At 36.6% G+C, this 21,955-nt stretch overlaps 1 protein-coding gene and 1 pseudogene across 3 annotated transcripts in view; one reads left to right on the top strand and one right to left on the bottom strand.

Annotated features, from left to right (window-relative positions):
* Positions 1 to 21,955, top strand: part of BRIP1 (BRCA1 interacting DNA helicase 1) — a gene marked incomplete at its 5' end in the record, with an annotated part of 117,483 nt that overhangs the window by 29,515 nt on the left and 66,013 nt on the right. For both annotated transcript variants that reach the window (XM_081108822.1, XM_081108823.1), the window contains 3 exons: positions 14,473 to 14,763; positions 17,219 to 17,440; positions 19,995 to 20,194. In XM_081108822.1, coding sequence (XP_080964948.1) covers positions 14,473 to 14,763; positions 17,219 to 17,440; positions 19,995 to 20,194 — 713 coding nt within the window. The remainder of the gene's footprint in view (positions 1 to 14,472; positions 14,764 to 17,218; positions 17,441 to 19,994; positions 20,195 to 21,955) is intronic.
* On the bottom strand, positions 218 to 9,419 carry LOC308532575 (armadillo repeat-containing protein 10-like; annotated as a pseudogene). Its single transcript has 2 exons — positions 9,406 to 9,419; positions 218 to 1,058 (listed from the first exon to the last, which is right to left on the bottom strand). The product of its transcript is annotated as an armadillo repeat-containing protein 10-like (transcript).

The raw sequence follows: 21,955 nt of genomic DNA, 5'->3' as shown, positions 1-21,955 counted from the left end.
GCTCAGCAAATAATAAAATAAAAAATGTTTCAGAACAAGCTGTTACATTCATTTGGTATCAATAAAATGGTCCAAATTAAACCAGAAGACCATGACAAGTTATAGCTGTGTAAATGATGAAATCTGATATTTACTGTTTAAATTCAGCAGCTGAAAGAATCGCTTTGTAAAGATGAAAATGAAGTTTACATTACTCTGGAAAAATATGACCTACCAGTTAGAATTTGGATATTATTGTTACCTTTTCCTTCATGTCTACATCATGGTGATAAATGCTCATATTTCCTGGCACATTCTTCTCCATGTAATAGGGAAAACAGTGAACCTTTAGTGAAAATAGGCTGAATAGCTAAATGGCCTTCCGTTTTGAGGCAGTTATTTATATTCTGAAAGAGTGTAAGACCTTGAAGAAGAATCTCCTTTGCCACATGACCATCATAAAGGGAAAGGAATGATGTATCCACTTGGGCACCAAGTTGTCCTTCTGTCATGGCTGGAGTTTCAGACAAATTTAACAGCAGTTTTAAAATTTGAATGTTGGTGCTTCTATTTCCTGAAAGCAACACTTCGAACAGGTCTGTAATATAACTGTTAGGCATGTGCTGGTGGTCTTTGGTAACTGTCATGTTTGTTAACCATCTCAGTCCCACCAGTTGCACAGGGGAGTTCAGAGGACCAGAGAAGACATCCTCACAGACTTGATTGACATATACCTTTATCTTGAATTGATTTTTAACATTCACACTCGGGTTACTCAGTGTATCGAAAGCCTTCTTTTTAATATCGTGCTTGGGATTGTTGATTTTGCTACCAACAATTGGAATACCAACCAATTCACGAATAATGACTTGGTTAGCTGAAAAGGCTGCATTGTTACCCAAAGTGACCAAATCTCTTTAAATAATTACAGGATCCTCAGTTGACTCAAGTAGATAAAGGAGTTCTGAAGTTGTTCAGCATTTAGAACAACATCATATGAACCATTGGTTAAGTCTTCTGCAAACTGGGAGGACGCAACCCAGGACACATGACTTTCTCCCCTCTGGCCCTGTGTCAGCCTGTAAATGCAATAGCCCCTGAGGACCAGGCCACCCAGCCCCCATTCAGGGAGCCATCCATACTACCTCTGGGGCTGGGGCATAGGTAAGGGTGTGGGAGGCTCTTGGGTGCAGGGATCTAGGCAGCAAGCAGGTCCCGCAGCCACCCTAGCTGCATCATGATAATTTGATATGTATATATAGATTGTAAAAGAATTCCCCCCATCTAGTTAATTAACACATCCTGTCAATAACTTCTTAAATGTATTTGTAAGTTGATTTTTAGGTAATTTATTTTTTATTTCTATATAATTGGGATTTTTTATTTTGTTACATTTTCTAATTAGTTGTGGTTTTATACAGTGGGGCCTTGACTTACGAGTTTAATTCGTTCCGAGACCGAGCTCGTTAAGGAGCTTGTTAACTCAAATTACTCATTCAACTCAATGCAAAAAATCGGCCAAGAGACAGCTGGTATCTCAAAAAACTCGTTAGTTGGGACACTCGTAAGTAAAGGCCCCACTGTATATGACTACTTAATTTTTTTTTTTACCAAACCACATTTATTATTTTTTTGGTACCAAACCTCATTAGTGAATTCTTTTATTGTTTGTAATAGTTTCAAAGTTTTCTTATTTTTTCCAAGTATACAATCATATCTTTTATAAGTAGTGATCATTTTACCTGTTTTGTAATTTTATATATCTAGGGAAAAAGTATAAGTGTAATTATAGTAACAGATAGAATGATCATTTAATTTATTGTCCAAACCAGGACACTTTTGAGAATGAAGATGGTAGGGAGCATTATTAATTAATCTGAAACAACAGATGTAAACTAGAAAATATGGTTATCTTTGTGTTGTTCGAGACCTTAATGGGAATGCTTCTAGTTTATCCCCATTAAGCACGATACTAGCTTTTGGGGGGGGTAAATGCCTATGTAATAAAAGAGAAACATGGTAATTAGCCTTACATCCGCTACCCTTCCCATTGGCTAATCAGGGCGATATGCAAATTAACTGCCAGCCAAGATGGCGGCCAGCAGCCAGGCAGCTTGAAGTTAACATGAGGCTTGCTTGCTTCAGTGACAGAGGACTCCAACATTGCCTGCCTGCCTTGCCGGCCTCTGAGCTTGCAGTTTGAAACATTGTTGCAAATATAGAAGCTAAACAAAACCCCAGAAACCTGCTTTCAGGCAGCCGGGATCTCAGAGCTGGAGTTGATACAGTGTTTCGATTATAGAACCCAAACAAACCAGATACCTGCTTTCAGCAGCAGAGGCCTCAAAGCTGGAACAAGAGCTAAAGCTGGCCCAGAATAAAAAAGAAAAAGAAAAAAAGGAGCAGTTGGGAGCTTTAGTCAGCTGCCAGCCTGAAAACAGCCCTCAGCCCCTCACCCAGACTGGCCAGGCACCCCAGTGGGGACCCCCACCCTGAAGGGTGTGTGACCAGCTGCAAACAGCCATCATCCCCTCACCCAGGCTGGCCAGGCACCCCAGTGGGAACCCCCACCCTGATCCAGGACACCCTTCAGGGCAAACCAGCCGGCCCCTACCCGTGCACCAGGCCTCTATCCTGTATAATAAAAGGGTAATATGCCTCCCGGCACCGGGATCAGCGGAGCTGCGAGGCCTCCCGGCACTGGGATCAGCATGACAGGGGGCAGCGCCCAAACTCCCCGATCGCCCTGTGGCTCTGTGTGTGACAGGGGGCGGGGCCACAACCTCCCAATCTGCCCTGCTCTGTTCGGGACAGGGGAAGGTGCCCCAACCCCCTGATCAGCCCTGCCCTGTGCCTGAAAGGGGGGAGCTCCCCAACCCGCTCATCGCCCTGCGGCTCTGTGTGTGATAGGGTGCGACGTCCTAAGCCCCTGATCAGCCCTGCTCTGTGTGTGACAGGGTGTGGTGCCCCAACCACCCCCCTCCCCCCACAGGCCCTGCTCTGTGTGTGACAGAGTAGAACCATAACCTCCCCATCGGCCCTGCCCTGAGTGTGACAGGGTACGGCGCCCCAACTCCCCTATCGGCCCTACTCTGTGCATGACAGCGGGGAGCTCCCCAACCCCCTGATTGGCCCTGCTCTGTGCATGACCGGGGGTGGCGCCGCAACCTCCCCATTGACCCTGCCCTGAGTGTTACAGGGGGCGGTGCCCCAACCCCCCAATCGGCCCTACCCTGATCGTGACTGAGGGTGGCATCGCAATCTCCCGATCCACCCTGCTCTGTGCATGACAGGGGCGGCGCCCCAACTCCCCAATTGGCCCTGCTCTGAGCCCGACCAGGGGCTGCACCTAGGGATTGGGCCTGCCCTCTGCCACCCAGGAGCAGGCCTAAGCCAGCAGGTCGTTATTTCCAGAGGTGTCCCAGACTGCGAGAGGGCACAGGCCGGGCTGAGGGACCGCCCCCCTCCCCCCCGAGGGCACAAATTTTTGTGCACCGGGCCTCTAGTATATATATATATAGTAAGGTATAATTTTTTTACATTATAGAGAAGAATCATTTGTATATTAGCATTTTAATCAAGAATGAATATTAAGCTATAGAGATAAATATGATTTTTCATATTTTATTTTTTGATATGTTAAACTATATTAATAGATGTCCTAATCCTGAAAAGGGTATATCCTTTTGTTCTTGGCTTTTTGGTTTTTTTCAAGTGTGTGTGTGTGTGTGTGTGTGTGTGTGTATATACAAGAGTCCTGTTTGCTATTATTAGAATTCATTAGTGATGTCACTTGATATTTTTGGTGAGAGAAGGCTTATCTAGATTTGTTTTAAGATCATTGTTGTATTTGTTTTATAAAAAAGAATTTGTAAACTCTTCCTTATATTTAAAATCTTCTATTAAGGAAATTTTATACACAAAGCAGAAAGAGGACAGGATAGTGAACCTCCTTGTGTCCATCACATAGCTTTAACAGTTATCAATATTTTGCCATTTTCCCTCTGTGTTTGTTTTATTTATCCCATATCATTTTCTTTTCTTTCTTTGGGAGGGATTGGTAGAAGAAAGTGTGGGACTGGGATATTTTAAAGAAACTAGAAGACATCATACCTATTTGCCCATAAATAATCTGCACTAATAAAAGAGAAAGATGCAAATTGACCGTACCTTCGCGATGCCCACCAGCCAATCAGGAGTGAGTATGCAAATTAACCCAACAAAGATGGCAGGTTAATTTGCATATGCAGGTGCCGAGCGACCGGGGGCAGGGTGGGATGCTTGCATTATTGCCATGGTGATAACGCAGGGGTTCGGCACCGCCCCGGCGGCTCTGGGCCAGAACGAAGGCAGAAAGGCAGCTCCGGGCTGGAGTGAAGGCAAAAAGGCGGTTCCAGCCGGAGTGAAGGTGGTGCCAGCAGCCAGGGGAAGGAAGGCCCATTCTTGCACGAATTTTCATGCATCGGGCCTCTAGTTTAATATATATTTCTAACAGATAAAGACTTAAAAAAAAAATTAACAATGACTGGGTGGGGGCAGGCCAGAAGAAGTCAATGGGGGAAAAACGGGGACATATGTATTACTTTCAACAATAAAGATTTTTTAAAAACAAAAGAAATATAGCAGTGACTATTTAAAGATATTATTATAGCTAAAAAAAAATTAACAGTAGTTCTTTGTCTAATACCCAATCTGTTTACAGTTGTGTTTGTTTAAAAAATGTCATTTTAGAGAGGCTTTTAAAATCAGATTCCAGCCGAGACCGGTTTGGCTCAGTGGATGGAGCGTCGGCCTGTGGACTGAAGGGTCCCAGGTTCGATTCTGGTCAAGGGCATGTACCTGGGTTGCGGGCATATCCCCAGTGGGAGATGTGCAGGAGGCAGCTGATCGATGTTTCTCTCTCATCAATGTTTCTGGCTCTCTGTCTCTCTCCCTTCCTCTCTGTAAAAAATCAGTAAAATATATTTTAAAAAAATAAAAATAAAAAAAATAAAATCAGATTCCAAATGTAAATCCATGACATTTCTTTGAAGAGAGAAGCCATTTATTTGTTGAAAAAAACTGCTTTATTTGTCTTATAGAATTTCTCATATTTAGGATGTTTTTAATTTTATCCTTACGATTTCATTTAAGATAGAGGTCTATCCCCATATTTCTAGTAATAGTAGTTAGATTTAGAGGTTGAATTAGATTCAGGTTTGATTTTGTCCTTATTTTTTATTTTTTCAGGAATAACACAAAGTGCTATATGCTTTGTGTTGCATTGCTCAGGAGGGAAATAATGTCCAGTTATCTCTCTTTATAACAACATATCCGGATTATGTTTTCATGTCATTTACTATTTTTTCTACAAAATTTTAGATGACTGCATTGCATTCTGTTGACTGGCTGTTCCATAAGTTATGTTTATATTTTATGGCTGGATGTTTAAGCGAGAGTCTTCTTCATTCACTATGGTAATTACTCAGTGTTTTTATTATTTTGAAGAGTCACAGACTTTAATCTACGGAAATTCTATTTTGTGATTTCTTTGATAATTTTCAGCAGATTTTAGCCTCACTGGGCTCTTTTTTATAGTATGATTATTCCTTTGTCAAAAGATGTACTATTTTCTTGGATAGTGTAATGAGAGTTTACTTGTGTTTTTTAAAAATGATCCCTAAATTATGTGAGTTTCCTTCAGAGTGAATTTTCATATCTTTTTTTGCTCATTCTCTTCTACACCTTTGGTTTTTTTTCATATGCTGGCTATCTTTGTCAGTTCATATTTAAGGCAAAAGGATTGGGTGGCTGGTGTAGGTTTTTTCAGCTTTTATATAAACTGAATGTTTTGTATTGGGGAATGGTGAGGGCAAAGTCCCTGTTTTAGGTGGGCAGAGAGCTGGCTATGAGACTGTGGGCTCTTTAAAAATCTGAAGGAGGCCGAAACCGGTTTGGCTCAGTGGATAGAGCATCGGCCTGCGGACTGAAAGGTCCCAGGTTCGATTCCGGTCAAGGGCATGTACCTGGGTTGCGGGCATATCCCCAGTAGGAGATGTGCAGGAGGCAGCTGATCGATGTTTCTCTCTCATCGATGTTTCTAACTCTCTATCTCTCTCCCTTCCTCTCTGTAAAAAATCAATAAAATATATTTAAAAAAAAATAATCTGCAGGAGGAGAACTTTATTCAGGGAAGCCAATATTTAAGCTTGAATACACCCTAGAAGCTTTAGCTTTCCTAATATTTAATTCAATTTTTTAGAGAAGAGGCATCTGGTGTCTGCTAACTGACTGCTTTCTGTATGAGATAGATTGGGATGCTGATTAGGTTAATTGTCCTGTTTTTCAAATCTGATTATCCCCCTGATTTTAGCCTTATTTATCATTCTCTTCCTCTGTTGATTCTGCTGACTAAGTAGGATTCCATTGAGCATGGAATCCAACTTCCTGGGTAAGTCTAGTACCCATCTGACACCATAAATAGTTATTACAGTATTGGAGACTATATTGCTTATGCTATACTTTACATTTCCATGATTATTTTTATAACTGGCAATTCGTATTTTTTAATCCCTTTCACTTTTTTCACCACCCCCCAAATCTCTGTTTGTTTCTGTTTTGTTTGTTAATTTTGATGTAGATGAGAGGCAGGATCTAACTAATTTTTCTTCAAATAGTCATTTGTCTAAATATTAATTGAATAATTTCCCACTGATTTGAAATGCCACCTGACTTAATCAGAGTGGTTTGCTTTTGAAGAAATAGAAGCCTACTCAAAGAAAGATCAAGCAGGAAATATAACTGCCCTTACTGAAACTCAGAAGTTTTTAGCTAGCTTCTCTCTTCTCTTTGGGCCTCAAGTGTGGCTTCCCTGCCTCTCTTCTTCTTCTTCTTTTTTCTGTAGACTGGTTTTCTCTTTTATATGACCTTACCATGACATTGCAAAACGGAAGCCTTTAAGACTACAAGACGGTCTGGTCTGTTCCTTATAGTTAATTAACTTAGTTTACATGGCCCAAGTACCAATTCCTAGGAAAGTGAATTTAATTCATCTTGTTATGCCTGGGATTGAGTTTAGGCATGTGTTATTAATGTAAGTATTAGGTGAACCTTTTCAGCAGGGGCTATAGATGATGAACTGTTTTCAGAATAAAGGGTGGGACACATGTCTTAAGAGGTGCCTAGTACAGCGTCTTTATCATATGTACAAAAATCTTCATATGTTCATGTTGACCAATGTCACCCCAATCAATTTAATAAATAAATATATATATAAAAGGAATATATACTATTCTTTCCCATTAAAAATATTTTGGTTATTCTCACTAGTAGTTTCTTTCCAGATTAAATGTAGAACCTATAGTTATACTTTAAATCTACACTCATCACTAGCCATATGTGACTTTATTTTAATTAATTAAAACTAAAATTCAGTTCTTTCATTACACTAATCATATTTCAGATGCTCAATAGCTGCATATGGGTAGTGGCAAGTGTATTGAATAGTGCAGATGTAGAACATGCTATCATTGCAGAAACCTTTATTGGGTAGTGCTTCTTTAGAGGCTTGTCTATTGATAACCTATCTAATTTTTATTTTTATTTTATTTATTTATTTTTTTTAATATATTTTATTGATTTTTTACAGAGAGGAAGGGAGAGAGATAGAGAGTTAGAAACATCGATGAGAGAGAAACATCGATCAGCTGCCTCCTGCACAACCCCACTGGGGATGTGCCCGCAACCCAGGTACATGCCCTTGACTGGAATCGAACCTGGGACCTTTTAGTCCGCAGACCGACGCTCTATCCACTGAGCCAAACCGGTTTCGGCAGATAACTTATCTAATTTTTTAAAAAGTATATATTTATTTCATAGAGGAAGGGAGAGAGAGATAGAAACATTAATGATGGGATAGAATCATCTATCAGCTGCCTCCTGCACACCCCCCACTGGGGATCAAGCCCACAACCCGGGCATGTGCCCTGACTGGTAATTGATCTGTGACCTCCTGGTTCATAGGTTGATGGTCAACCACTGAGAAACACTGGCCAGGTAGATAATTTATCTAATTTTTAAAGCCCATGGAAGAAGCAAAAATATTTTGTATAGGGTTCTCTTATACTATTTTGATCAATATGTGGAAGATGATATCAAGATAGCTATGTTTTCTCATTTTAAAAGGTTGATGAAAGAAAGTTTGAAAATTACCAATATACCATAAAGGAGAAAATAAAAATCTCCTGCGACCCCAAGGGATAGGAGTTTTAAATAGCTTTTTTGAAGTATATAAGTGGACATAGTGTGCAGTTGTATTAATTTTCACTAACTAAATAATATGTCTTTTGACTACAGTTTCTCTATTCCTGGGATATTTTTTATCCATGTCTTGCTTGTTTGGATTTTATAATCATAGTTTTGTTCAAGAAGAACACATAAGTATATTTCTTATATTACATCAAGAGGCATGTGATGCCAATTTGTCTCACTGATGATGGCAGGTTTGATCACTTTGTTGAAGTGGTGACTGCCAGGTCTCCATTATCAAGGCATATTTTCCTTTTGTAATTAATAAGTAATCTGGGGTAATACTTAAAGACTATGTGAATATCTTTTTTCCCAACAACTTTTCACCTAATGATTTTAGCATCCATTTAGGTAGCTTGCAGGAATCAATTATTACAAGGGAGTTGCAAAATGGTGTATAAAAATTCTATCATTTATCATTCTATTTAACAATTTTTAGCTGGCATTCTTCTCTAAAATTAAAATTCAGTTCCCCTCCCTGCCCATCTGTCTCTCCTTTGATTCTGTATTTCCCCCACCTTTTTTTTTTTTTTTTTTTTTTTAATATAAGCACCCCAGGTATTTTTTATGAAGTTGGTCAGTGTAACTCATCACTGTACTTTGGGACTCATTGCTATGTATAGCCACATCTGTGTAAAGTGATGTTAATCCAGGAGAACTTTACTTTATAGCAGGTTGGACATTTTTATATGTTTGACTTAAACTGAGAATTCTTATTCTTATAGAATAAGATGGTTCAAGTATTAACATAGATAAAAATTATACCACTTTGGGTCTTTCTTGATTAATTCTACTGAAACATAAACTTTTCAGAAACTGGGGCAACTGTGTTAAGGAATTCCCATTTACACTAGGCAAGAAAGTAAACAGTAAGTGGAGAGTAGGGTAACAAACACTTATGGTATCAAAAAACAACCGTGAAAAGGATCTGTCTTAATGTGCTAGCCCATTGCAGTTTAACATATTGCTTACAACCTTCACAATAGAATTTGAGTGACTTCAGTTACACATTCCAGGAGACTGGCAGTCTGTTACAATCAGAGTCTGAACTTTAGAGCAGGCTAATTTACAGCGATGGGATGAAGAAAGTTGTGGATTTGTATTACACACTCTCACCTGACACTGTATCTGATCCCTTACCTGCTGATTGACATCTTGAATGAGCTCTTTGAAGCAAGTTCCAGCTTAATTAAAACGTTTGCTTGGTTAGCAGTGATCTGTGAAAGCCTGTGATAAATATTGAATCAGGTTCACCTGCTGGTGGCTGTGAGTGGATAAACAGCTGCTTTGTGCAGTTTAATCATGAAACTGTGGCGGTAGAGTACTACTACTGTTTGAATTTTTTAAAAAGAATAGTTGAAAAGGTATAGTTATGTCACTTTTGCTATCTTGCTAGAGTGTGTGCTTATGTGAGATTTTGCACAACAGGCATTCTGTACCTGTTTAGATGGTTTGGACAACAGCAAATGGTTGATAAAGATGAACAATAAACCCTGTTTTTTATGCCTCAAGATTGTAATATAATTCTGCACTCATTGGCTTTTTACCACTAGCTCTATATGTGCATGACTTTTTGAAATAAAAAGGGCAGTATTTTGCTTTTTTGCCAAGTTAAATGGTAGATGATAATAAATCTTAAAGCTTTAAGTTTTGAGGTTATGAATTCTAACTTCTCCACAAATTTATTGTGTTTTGTAGTAACTTGAAGAACTTTTTGTTTTACTTTTTTCATCTGTAAAATGGAATTAAAAATAATATTACTGAACTGTTTTAGAATTATGTTAATATTAAGTAATTAAAAAATATAAAAAAGAAATGAATTTGCAAGCAGTGGAGGAACCTTTATAAAATTACTAGAGGCCCAGTGCATGGATTTGTGCACCGGTGGGGTCCCTTGGGCTGGCCTGTGGGGATCGGACCGAAAACGGCTCTTCGACATCCCCTGAAGGGTCCCGGATTGTGAGAGACTGTAGGCCAGGCCGAGGGACCCCACCGTGCATGAATACATGCACTGGGCCTCTAGTATGCATATAAGATCTTTGGTTAATCTCTCCCCCCTTCTCCCCCCTTCCGTCTAAGATTCATCAGTCTGTTCCATGTTTCCATGCCTGTGGTTTCTGCTCCTGCATTGAGTGTCTGCCCCCTGGTGGTCAGTGCACGTCATAGCTACTGGCTGGTTGGCTGGTCAGTCAGTCGCTTAAACTTTTATCTATCTATCTATCTATCTATATATATATATATATATATATATATATATATGTCTTGTGTGAATTATAATTTTATTTCTTTAAAAATATTTTTTATTGATTTGTAGAGAGAGAGGAAGGGAGAGGGAGAATAAGGGAGAGAGAGAGAGTGGGAGAAAGAGAGAGAAACATCAGTGTGAGAGCTGCCTCCTGAATGCCCCCTACTGGAGATTATGCCCTGACCAGGAATGTAACGCAACCTTTCAGTGCATGAGACGATGCCCAACCAACTGAGCCACACTGGACAGGGCTCAGTTTGTTTACTTCTCTGCAGTATAATTGTGTCTGGCCAATATGGTTATAAAGAAAATGCTGTTTCAATTTGATTTCCATATAAAATCAGACATAAGTTTTGGGGTAAAGCCGTCACCCAAATAAATAGCAGTCTTCTTTGAGAGCCTGATGAATATTATGGAGTCATTTTCTAGAAATGCACAAAAACTTGTGTCTGTAGTTTATGGGTCATCTCTAACCCTCTGTAATAGTTCATCAACCCTAATTTAAAATATGCCTTTGTCATTTTCTATTTCTAAGCATATTTAATCACCATGCTTATTTTTATTTTTTAAGTATTCAGGTATAGTAATTGTTTTTGTTGTAAGCAGAGGTTGGAGAAAGTTATGAAATTTTAGAGATTGACACTGTGCTATCTTAATCTACTTGAACTTCTAATTATGGCTTTGTGAAAGAAATACTGGCAAGGACTCAGCAGTTTTGGCCTTTTTTTTCAAGATCAAATCTTAAAATCTTTCTTCATCTTTTCTAGGGATTTAGATATATGTCTCTATATACCAGGTGAAATGAGGGACTAGATAGAAGTTTTTAGAAGAACATTTTCCAAAAATCCCTGGATGCTGACATTCTAAGAATAGTTTTAGCTACTGTAGATTTGAAATGTATTTTTGAATAATTGAATCCTGCATAATAATAGGTTTATGCTATTATTTGGGATGGGTTTTCTTACCTTTTGTGGAAGTGAAAGGACTCTATAGACAGTTTCTAGCTATGGGAGAAGAAGCCCTCTCTTTTAGAGTTTGCTTCTGCCACTCAGTGTAGCTGCTTTACAGATCTTAGAGATTACAGGTTTTGGGGAGCCCATGTGTTTTATCTTTCTTAATGTGTCTTTCTTCTTTTTTAAATTTATTGTCGCCACTATTATAGATGCCCCCCCATTCCCATTTGCCCACCTCTATCCTTAAAGTGTCTTATCTTTCTTTTAAAGTGTTAGCCTTTCATTGAATTGAAGTATACTATGACCTCCTGCCATTTCTCTTTTCAAGATTATTTCTCTAGTTTTCTTACAGCATTGAATGTTGCTGATTTGGGTACAAATAATTCTTTTTTGTTATTAAATGTCTTTTTGAAGCCTCTGTCCTATTGCCACATTTATTTTTTTCCATTCTCAAATATGATTGTACCAAATCCTTTCATAGATCATTCCTGAAGAAATAATTTCTTTTTACAATAGCAAAAGAAAAAGAATCAACTTTCTTTCTTAAATTCTTTCTTCTACTCTACTTGCCCATCCACCCACTGAAAAACTATCTTCTTGAGGACTCACTTTAAGTTGATAGATGGTGTGATGATTTCAGAGCACTTTAAATCTTAAAACAAAACAAAGAAAAACATGTTAATATAAAATTTTCCATCATTTATAATTTTTTAAATTATGAAATGAAAAACAAATTTAAGATACCTTAATAAAACTGCTCTAGTGGAAACATTTTCTGAAACTAGTGCTTGATCTTAGTTTTTGTTAGTACAGCTATAAGCATAACATTTAAAAATAAACACATTCATTATTTAAATTATTAGTGTCCAATTCACACCTTTTAAAAAGTTTGAATACAAAGCAGCAACTTATAAAGCTGTGTAATAGCTTCTTTTTTTGTTTGAAAAAATTATATGAAAGATGTATTTACACATATATGAAAGGTCTAAAGTTATAATGAATTATTTGGGATGGGGAGCTAGTTTATTTTGTGTATTTCTGTGTTGTTTGAATTTTTTGGTTGGGGGAAAAAAGTGGAATTAAAAGGTGTAGGACAGGTGATAAACTTTTAAGTGGAATTGGTGTTGAAAAGTATTCCTTCCATCAAAATATAGATGATGTCCAACTCTTCAAAAAAGACCATTTTACAGGATTACTTTTATGTTTGGATAGAGTAGATCCACATAGTATACAGCAATGCATTAGACCCCAGCTTTCTAATACTCAGGATAAATTTAACTGTATCACAGGGAAGAGAAATAGTATAATTGAGTGAAAAGATTGAAGGTATAAAAAAGTAAACTAATTCTGCTACCTAGAGTTACCCTAATTCTTTTACTGTGTTAATTAATTAATGTGATCATTGCAAAGGCCAAAAAAGAATTCAGTCAGAAATATCATGGTATAATTTGCATCCCATTTTTGTGTGTGACCATAAATTGTCAGATATTGCAATATATGTAACATAAACCACATGTCAGCTGTTTCCTGCCTCACTGTTGACAAGAGCCCCATTCATAACTCTTCTTTTTATCCTTTCAGTGAATAAGTAATTATTCAATATAGAAGGCAGGATATTTGGAACTGGCTATTTAATGTGGCAGCACTCTGTAATGAAATCTGCTGTTACTGGCAACCTGAGAGGGGAATGTAACAATTCCAGCATAGCTGTAACTTTATCTGCTTTGACTGTTTATTTGGCACATCAGTGAACCTTTTATCCCAGTGAGTGACAGTTCCAGAAGGGTCACATTTACATCCATTCTATCATGTATTGTAATATTTAATGGCGGACAAGGTTGAGTGAGACTGGCAGTAATTTGAACTTGCTTTTCCACTGAGTTGAGGCTAAAAGACAGCTTGAGCCCCAGTATTGTGGTGTAACATGCTATGACTTAGCATTTGTTGATGAAGGCTAATCTTACTGATTATATTTTTTTCAAAACACTTCAGTTAAATGGTATATTTGTTCTACTAAACTATAACTCTACAGTACAAATTCTCTTACGCTACTGTGCTACTTAGCTTTTTTCCCCCCATTAGTGATCACTTCTATAAACTAACCATTTCATGGAATTTCTCTTAATAAGGCTGCACTCTGTCTCATATGTATAGTAATTAAGGTTAAAGTTAGGTAGTAGTTATTAAGAATCCATGAGTTCTAATATATAGCATTAAACTGCTTTTTATTTTTAAGAGTTTAGAAATAGGAGAGAAAAAAATCCGGTAAACATTAGACTATATTCCTGAAGTTCCATATATGGTGTATTTAAGGAGACATTTATATAACTATTTCAATTATGAAACTGAATTACGAGTAAAATTGTCCAGGGAAAGGTATCCTGAATGATAATTTTACTGATGGGTTTGCATGTTATGACAGGTAATTGAGTTTCAGATATACTTGTTCCACACAAGCAACTTGCCTTTATTATTAAATATTAATATGCATTCATTTTCATACCTTTGTTAGAGAATAATTTTTGCTTCTGTTGTTCAGTGATACTTAGATTCAACTTGATATTTCTATTTTTTTGTAAGCTATATTTTAAATACTTTAAAAATATAGATATATTACAGGATATTTAAATGGGCTGTGCTGTAAACAAAATAGTACTATCAATTCTAAGCTCACTTGTTCACTTGAAGCCTAAGCAAAAATTAAAATTATCTTATTATAATTTATGAAAAAGTGAAGTTAAAATGTATTTAAAGCATTTGGAATTTGAGAGTTGGAGTGGTATGTAGGAACCAGTGCAAATATGAAAATATCCTTTATAAGTTTTAAGAGTGAAAGAGAACCAATTTGAAACGGAATTTGTAGTTTTTCTTTAATGGCAAGTGTTAGATGGTATCTTGATATTTTTTGAAAGTTGTGATTCATTACTATGGGTTCTGATTCTTTGAGAAGTTTGATGACATTTTTTATGGTAGTTCAGACGTTAGTTATCTTTTTCTTTTCTTATATAGCCCTCTGGTCACTGTGCTAGGTGCTGTTGTTCTACTAAACAAGGAAACAGTCAAGATTCTTCAAATGCCACCAAGAAGGATCACGGGGGGAAATCCAAGATACCAAAAATATATTTTGGGACACGTACACACAAGCAGATTGCTCAAATTACTAGAGAGCTCCGGAGGACAGCGTACTCAAGGGTCCCAATGACCATTCTTTCCAGCAGGGACCATACTTGTGTCCATCCTGAAGTAGTAGGTAACTTCAACAGAAATGAAAAGTGCATGGAATTGCTGGATGGAAAAAATGTGAGTAAAGTTACTTTGTTTTTGAGAAAAAAATAAGGTTAAAAGGATTACATTAACTCAGTCTTTTGGTTTATTTTTTATATATACATTTCCAGTTATAATCAAATAACTTTTGAAATCAAATTATTGCTAGTATTAATATTTTTTGAAAACTAATTTTACCACAAGAAAAATCTTTATTCAAGTTTAAAATTATGGTTTTTGTCCTAAAATTTGGGGATATTTAATTCCTTGAAATTAATTTTCATTTAAACCAGATGCCTTCTTAACTTTCTTGTAAGTCAAACATGGATGATGTCATATGAAGAGATAAAAGTATTTAAATGGACTAGATTTAATTAATGTCTTATACATATTTAAAACTTCAAAGGAATATAGTTTATTTAGGTTTTCTTTGAGCAAATTTTAAAATGTTTTTTTAATTGAATGAGAAATATAATGATTACCTTGTCTCATTCTGATTAACACAAACTTCTGTTTCCAAAAAATATATTAAATTACTAACTTTAAAGATATGTCATAGTGGTTTTGAAGTTTTCCAGGAAAATCTAGATTGACATAAATTTGGACTGGAAATTTGGTGGAAATAGAGAAGTCTTTCTTACTAAAGACACGACTTTTAAATAATTTTTTGGCATAGTATTAGTTTGGTAGTTTGTGTCCCTGTTTGATAACTAGCTTACTCTAAAATGGAAGTTACGAGTCTGTAATTATACCCAGAAATTATTGGTGAACTATAAATTGATAGTAGATGAAATGACCGATGACATTTTAATACATTTTTAAATTTCAGTTTTTCACTACTATTTTGTCAGTTATTTTTACACAAAAGGAGATGGCTATAGCCCCTAGATTTCATTTAATTGATATATCACCTCTTACTATATAATGTAAATAAATTATTTTATATTATGCTTTTCTTTCTCTGCTTTTTTTTATTAGATGGAAATTTATTCAAGCTTTGTTTGGGACATTAAAAAGATGTTTCAATAGGCATTCAGACATGTGAATATGAAGTAGAAGTACTAGGGAACTTGTTCAGAGTCAGGAAGAGAATACAGATTATTGAATCAAAACCATTGTTGTAAATACTATTTACATATTTATTTCCAATAAGTTCTTCTTAATTGAAGAACTGTGAAATCTTCACAATATTTAAAAAGTTCTCTTCAAGGAGAGATGAAAATAGTAAAAAGTCAAATACTAAAAAAATAATAAAATAGAGAAAAGGCTCTTCATGATAAATACCCATAAATTTTGTGCACTTTTAAGTAGACTTCTTTCCATAAGTGGTTAATTAATCTACTGGATTCCTCAAATTCTTGAAATTTCTCTTTTGTCTGTATAGTTTATGCAAGAAGACTTGGCATTGCCTATTTTTTGCTTGTTATTGGGAAAATTTTACCATAATCGATTATTTATTATCTCATTATTAAAAGCAATTATAAAGTTTAAGATTGTGCATTGAAAGCAGATAATCTTATTTTATGTAATCCCTAGAATACTGTAGTGCTGGTTATGTTTTTTGATTGATCTTTACTGTCATAAGTTTGAATCGTGTAAAAATAAAAAGTAATTCAATAGACTTGAATGTTTAGAATTTTTCATTAGCATTTAGTTTCTGTTTTAAAGTAAACAAGTCTTTAAAAAATATTAGCGATGTACATAATTGAATATACCTGCTTTTTAGTTGTTTGTCTTGACCTAATTTTGCCTCAGAATGCTTAGCTCATAGGCATACATGAACATTCTTTTTCTTGTCCCCAAGCCCTTAGGGTAATTTGGTATTGTAATGAGGGCCAATTACAAAGTCACCATAGGTGTCTATGTTTACTGTGGCTGAATTACCAAAGCGAAATGATAAATAGATAACTGACAGTTTGAGTGAAAAAGAGTGTAAAGTGTGATAACGCTTTAATTGACAGACTGCCCTCAGGGTTGTGTTACACTGCTAAAATGGATGAGCTTTTCTGGTTTTGCTATCAGCCTGTACAGGAGTGTCATTCTAAGTGCCCTTAAAGTGTAAACTTTCTGATTCTTTGGCTTGATCCAAAGGCACATGTGTTTTTGTTCACTGTTTCTTTTATGAATGTGCTCTTATACTGGAAATGCAATGCATTTATCTGTTAAAAGTTAATTTTGTTTCAGTTAAGAAAAAATTACCTTAACTAGCCCCAGAAGTAATTTTAAAATAATATTTCAGGTATGCAAGAATATCTACTTTTGTTAGGATGAGATTTAACAGTTTTTAATCATAGACTGTGAAGGCACCTACCTTAGTGATAATTTTGTACAAATACAAGTTTTCTGATTAGTTTGGGATGGTAGACATGGTATAATTTGTCTCGTCTTTGCTTTGTAGCTTTAATGATGTTACTAAAATTCTGAGATAAACTTGTTTTATTTCTCTGTGCCAATATTGGTTCACATTTCAATTGTGCATATTTGTTTTTAGGGCAAATCCTGCTATTTTTATCACGGTGTTCATAAAATTAGTGGTCAACACACATTCCAGACTCTCCAAGGGATGTGCAAGGCCTGGGACATAGAAGAACTCGTTAGCTTGGGGAAAAAATTAAAGGCATGTCCATATTACACAGCACGAGAACTAATAGAAGACGCTGACATAATATTTTGTCCCTACAACTATCTTCTAGATGCACAAATAAGGGAAAGTGTGAGTAGATACGTAAAAATTAGAGCTTTTTTCCTACTTATTGGGATATACATGGTGAATGTGAAAGCTTTTAGATATTTTAATGTCTTATTTTTTTGTTTTATAGTTAATGTATGTAAGTGTATAAACAGGTTAGAGTACTGAAAGCATATTGTAAGGTGTAGTAAAAATTGAATTTTAGGTCTCGTCACTTTAATTTCCAAAGTAATAAGTACTTTTAAGTGGGATTATAGCAGGGTTTTCATCACCTTGTTAATGGTGACATTTTGGACTGGATAATTCCTTGTTGTGTTGGACTGTCTTGTGCATTATAGGATGTTTAACAGCTTCTCTGTTTTTATCCACTAGACGCCAGTAGCACCCTCACATGGTAATAATAAAAAATGTCTCCAGACTTAGCCAAATATACCCTGGGGGCAAAATTGCCCAATTATGATCCATTTATAGCTATCACTCTCTCCATTTATGAATAGTCAGAAAGAATTATTTTAAAACATTTTAAATATCTGAAGAATCTTTTTTGGAGAATTTATGTTGGAAGAATATTCATACTATGCAAATTATGCTTTGTGAGCTTTTGAGAAGTGAACTTTGTATACATCATTTGTGTTTATTTGCCTGGTTTTTCTTAGACACATCCAATTGTTTCAGCATAAGAAAAAAACACCCAGAATAACTTGGTATATTCAATTGTTATTTCTCTCTTTAGATCTGACTGCAAAACTCTAGCTTTCTATTTCCTTAAGTTTGAAATGAATAGAATTGTGTTTACTACCCCTACTATCCTGCCTCTTATCCTATCTCTTGGCTAAGTCTCTTTATTCTGAGCAACTCTGCAGACCAGTCTTCTAATATTACTTTTATTAATCTTTCCTCTGCTTAAAAATCTCACAGGCTCTTTGCTCATGGGGTAAAGTCCATATTTCTTAAGCTTACTTTCAAGTTCTTAATAGTCTGACCTGAATCTGCTCTTTCAGCTTTCTCTGCTGCAAACTCGCAACTGGAACGCCTCAAAAATTACCTCATAGTGGTAATTACCTAGCTGGGTAGCTCAGTTGGTTAGAGCTTTGTCTCGATATACCAGAGTTGTGGGTTTGATCCCCAATTAGGGCACATACAAGAATTTATGGAATATAATGAACAACATAAACTGATGAACAAAAACAGATCCAGAGACAGAGAAGCATCGATCAGACCGTCCAACCTCAGAGGGAAGGTAGCGGAGGGGAGGGGTAAGGGGGAGAGATCAACCAAAGGACTTGTATGCATGCATATAAGCCTAACCAATGGACACAGACAACAGGGGGTGAGGGCATGAGTGGGGGTGGGGGGGGGAATGGGGCGATAAGGACACATATGTAATATCTTAATCAATAAAGAAAAAAAATTAAAAAAGAACCAACCAAGGAATGCATAAATAAGTGAAACAACAAGTCAATGTTTCTCTCTAAAATCAATCAAGCAATAAAAATTACCTTATAGTCCCCTGAGGACTCCTTGTTATTTCCTATATCTCTGCTTTTTTATTTTTAACCACTGAGCCATTTGGCCAGGCCTGTATTTCTGCTTTTGATGACACCTGTGTTGAAATGCCCTACTCTCTTCTATCCAAATCCAAGTCCTATTCCTCCTTAAGCCCCGTGTATTTCCTACTCTTCTATGGTTCTTTCTCAGTCATCTTCAACCCTCTGTATATTATTATTTCTTCAGAGTAACTCATTGACAGTTGCTTTGTGACATTTCTTGGTGTTAGTCAGGACTTTTCCAATGGCAAGTGACACAAGCTCAGCTTCATTAGAGCTTAAGAAAAACCACTTGACTAACTCTTCATTGTGATGGCAAGTTCTTTTCAATGGGAACAAAGATAACCATAGGTAGCTAGCTAGCTAACCTGGAAAAAAGAACATGATCTTATATTAGTCACTCCAAATTACTCTGATTGGCCTAGTTTGTATCTCATATCCATTGTTGTGCCAGTCACTGTGACCATGTAGGGATGTAATACTTTTTTTAATTGACAAGCCTAGTCTCTGAGTCTACCCATGTAGTAAGAGTGGTGATGTCCCTTGATTAACAGATTAAAAGTCCTACCAACATCACATAGGAGTTGGGGAAGAGCAGTTCTTACAATGAAGTGTTGCAGGACAGACTAAAATGAAAGATACATTAATGTTTTGAGTCTTTGGAATCTTGTATTGTTAATTTACTTTTAAAGGTTTTTTTTTTACTCTGCTTTTTAAATTATGTTGGAGATCCCTTCATAGAGGGATTTTTATGCTCCTTTGTGTAGCCAGCTATACTTTAATCCAGGCTCACTTAACACATTATTTTGGTTGTGATAGGTTTGCAAAGTATTTTGAGAGTGAAAAATGGCAAACTTTGTAATGTTGAGCTGATATTTGGTTGGCTTTAGTGCTTTAGAAGTTTTAAGGCCTGGAATCAGTTGCACGTGCAATATTGGCCTATAGTGTGAATTTTTAAATGAAACATCTTACCTACGGCTGTTAAATGCATTTTGCTGAAAGTTTTACGGGGAATTTTTTTTATCTTATAGATGGATATCAATCTGAAAGAACAGGTTGTCATTTTAGATGAAGCTCATAACATTGAGGACTGTGCTCGGGAATCAGCAAGTTATAGTATAACGGAAGTTCAGCTTCGGTTTGCTCGAGATGAACTAGATAGCATGGTCAACAATAACATAAGGAAGAAAGACCATGAACCCTTACAAGCTGTGTGCTGCAGTCTCATTAAGTAAGAACATTTGTCTATCAGTGTCATTTGTGCTGCCTTTGTATTAAAAACATGTTTTATTTTGCAGAGTATTTATTGTTAGCAAACTTTGACCAGGCTACTTTGGAAATGGATTGTTCCTTATCAGTTAAACTTTTAAAAATAGGTCTAGTCCAAACTTTGTCTTATTCAAAAGAACATAATGGACAGAATAGATTTTTTTAAATTGATAATTGTGAATCTTATCTTAATTTAACAGGATAATTTAACAGCCACTTATGCTGTGTATAGGACATTGGGCTGTACATAAATTAATGGTTTTAATTAACATTTTAAAATTCTGGATATGGCTTTAATTTATTGCTTTATCATCCAGTTTGAGTAGAATTTCAATTAACCAATGAATTTCAATTAACCAATATTTCAGTACTATAAAATAATATATTTAGTAGTAATTTCATTAAGATTTATATTACATAATTTCTCTTTCATTAGACATTAGGTTTTTTATCTCTTTACTAGAGGCCTGGTGCGAAATTCGTGCACTTGGGGGGGATCCCTCAGCCTGGATTACGAGAGGGCGCAGGCCAGGCCGAGGGACCCCACTGGTGCACGATTGGAGCCGGGGAGGGATGCGGGAGGTTGGCCAGCTGGGGAGGAATTGTGGGAGGGCTCCAGGGTGTGTCCAGCCTGTCACTCAGTCCTGATCGGCTGGACCCCAGCAGCAAGCTAACCTACCAGTTGGAGCATCTGCCCCTGTTGGTCAGTGAACGTCATAGCCACTGGTCGACCAGCCAACTGTCTGCCCCTTGGTGGTCAGTGCACATCATAGCGAGCGGTTGAGCAGTCTTAGCATATCATTAGTATATTACGCTTTGATTGGTTGAATGGATGACTGGACACTTAGCATATTAGGCTTTTATTATATAGGATCTTGGAAAAAACCTCCCCTGACTCTACATCCTATTTCATTTGTCTCAGCATTTTTCTGTTCCTTTAACAGTATACTTTTTAAAAATGTGAAAGTTACATAGTCACATGTTTGAACAGAAAAGGTATACACAAATTTCTGTTGTAAAAACCTCCTTCTCACCCCACCCCCATATGCTTAGTTCTTGTCCTCCTATACAAATTTATCATTTAGTGCATGTTTATGCATAATGAGTCCATTCTTTCTCAATTTTTTGATAGTTCTTGTTTTGTTTGATGTCTAAATGTTGAAGTGCCTCAGGACTTTGTCCTAGGACCTCATTTCATTTCTAGCTCTGCATTTCTCCTAAATTATATAACCCAGTCCCACAGCAGTACTGCCGAGGCCTGAACCTGTGTCTAGCCCCAGCCTCTCCCAGGAGTGCTATGTTCATAAATCCAACTATACTTTATATCTTTGTTTGGATATAAAATTTCAGCTTTCCAAAACAAAACTTATTCCCTTCCCCTACCTAACCCCCTGTCTTTCTCATCTAAGCAAACAGTACTAATCATTTTCTCAAATAGAAAATTTAAGTATAATTTTCGATTACCGCCCCACCTCATTCAATTTATCAGTGTCTTGTAAATGCCACCTGCACAATATATCCCAAATTCCTCAGTCTCATGTCTACCATTCAACTAGAATACTGTAACAGCCTCCTGACCAGTCTCCGCTTTCACTCTTGCCTTTCTCCATTGTGACTTGGAAGCAGGAATCATCTTTTAAACACTTAGAATAGATGGTTTCTCTCTCTCTCTCTCTCTCTCTCTCTCTCTCTCTCTCTCTCTCTCTCTCTCTCTTTTAAAATC

The sequence above is a fragment of the Myotis nattereri genome, assembly GCF_964212035.1.
Source record: "Myotis nattereri genome assembly, chromosome: 16".
Lineage (NCBI taxonomy): Eukaryota > Metazoa > Chordata > Mammalia > Chiroptera > Vespertilionidae > Myotis > Myotis nattereri.
The sequence above is the reverse complement of the archived record's forward strand: the minus strand, read 5'-3'. Positions and strand labels throughout refer to the sequence as shown.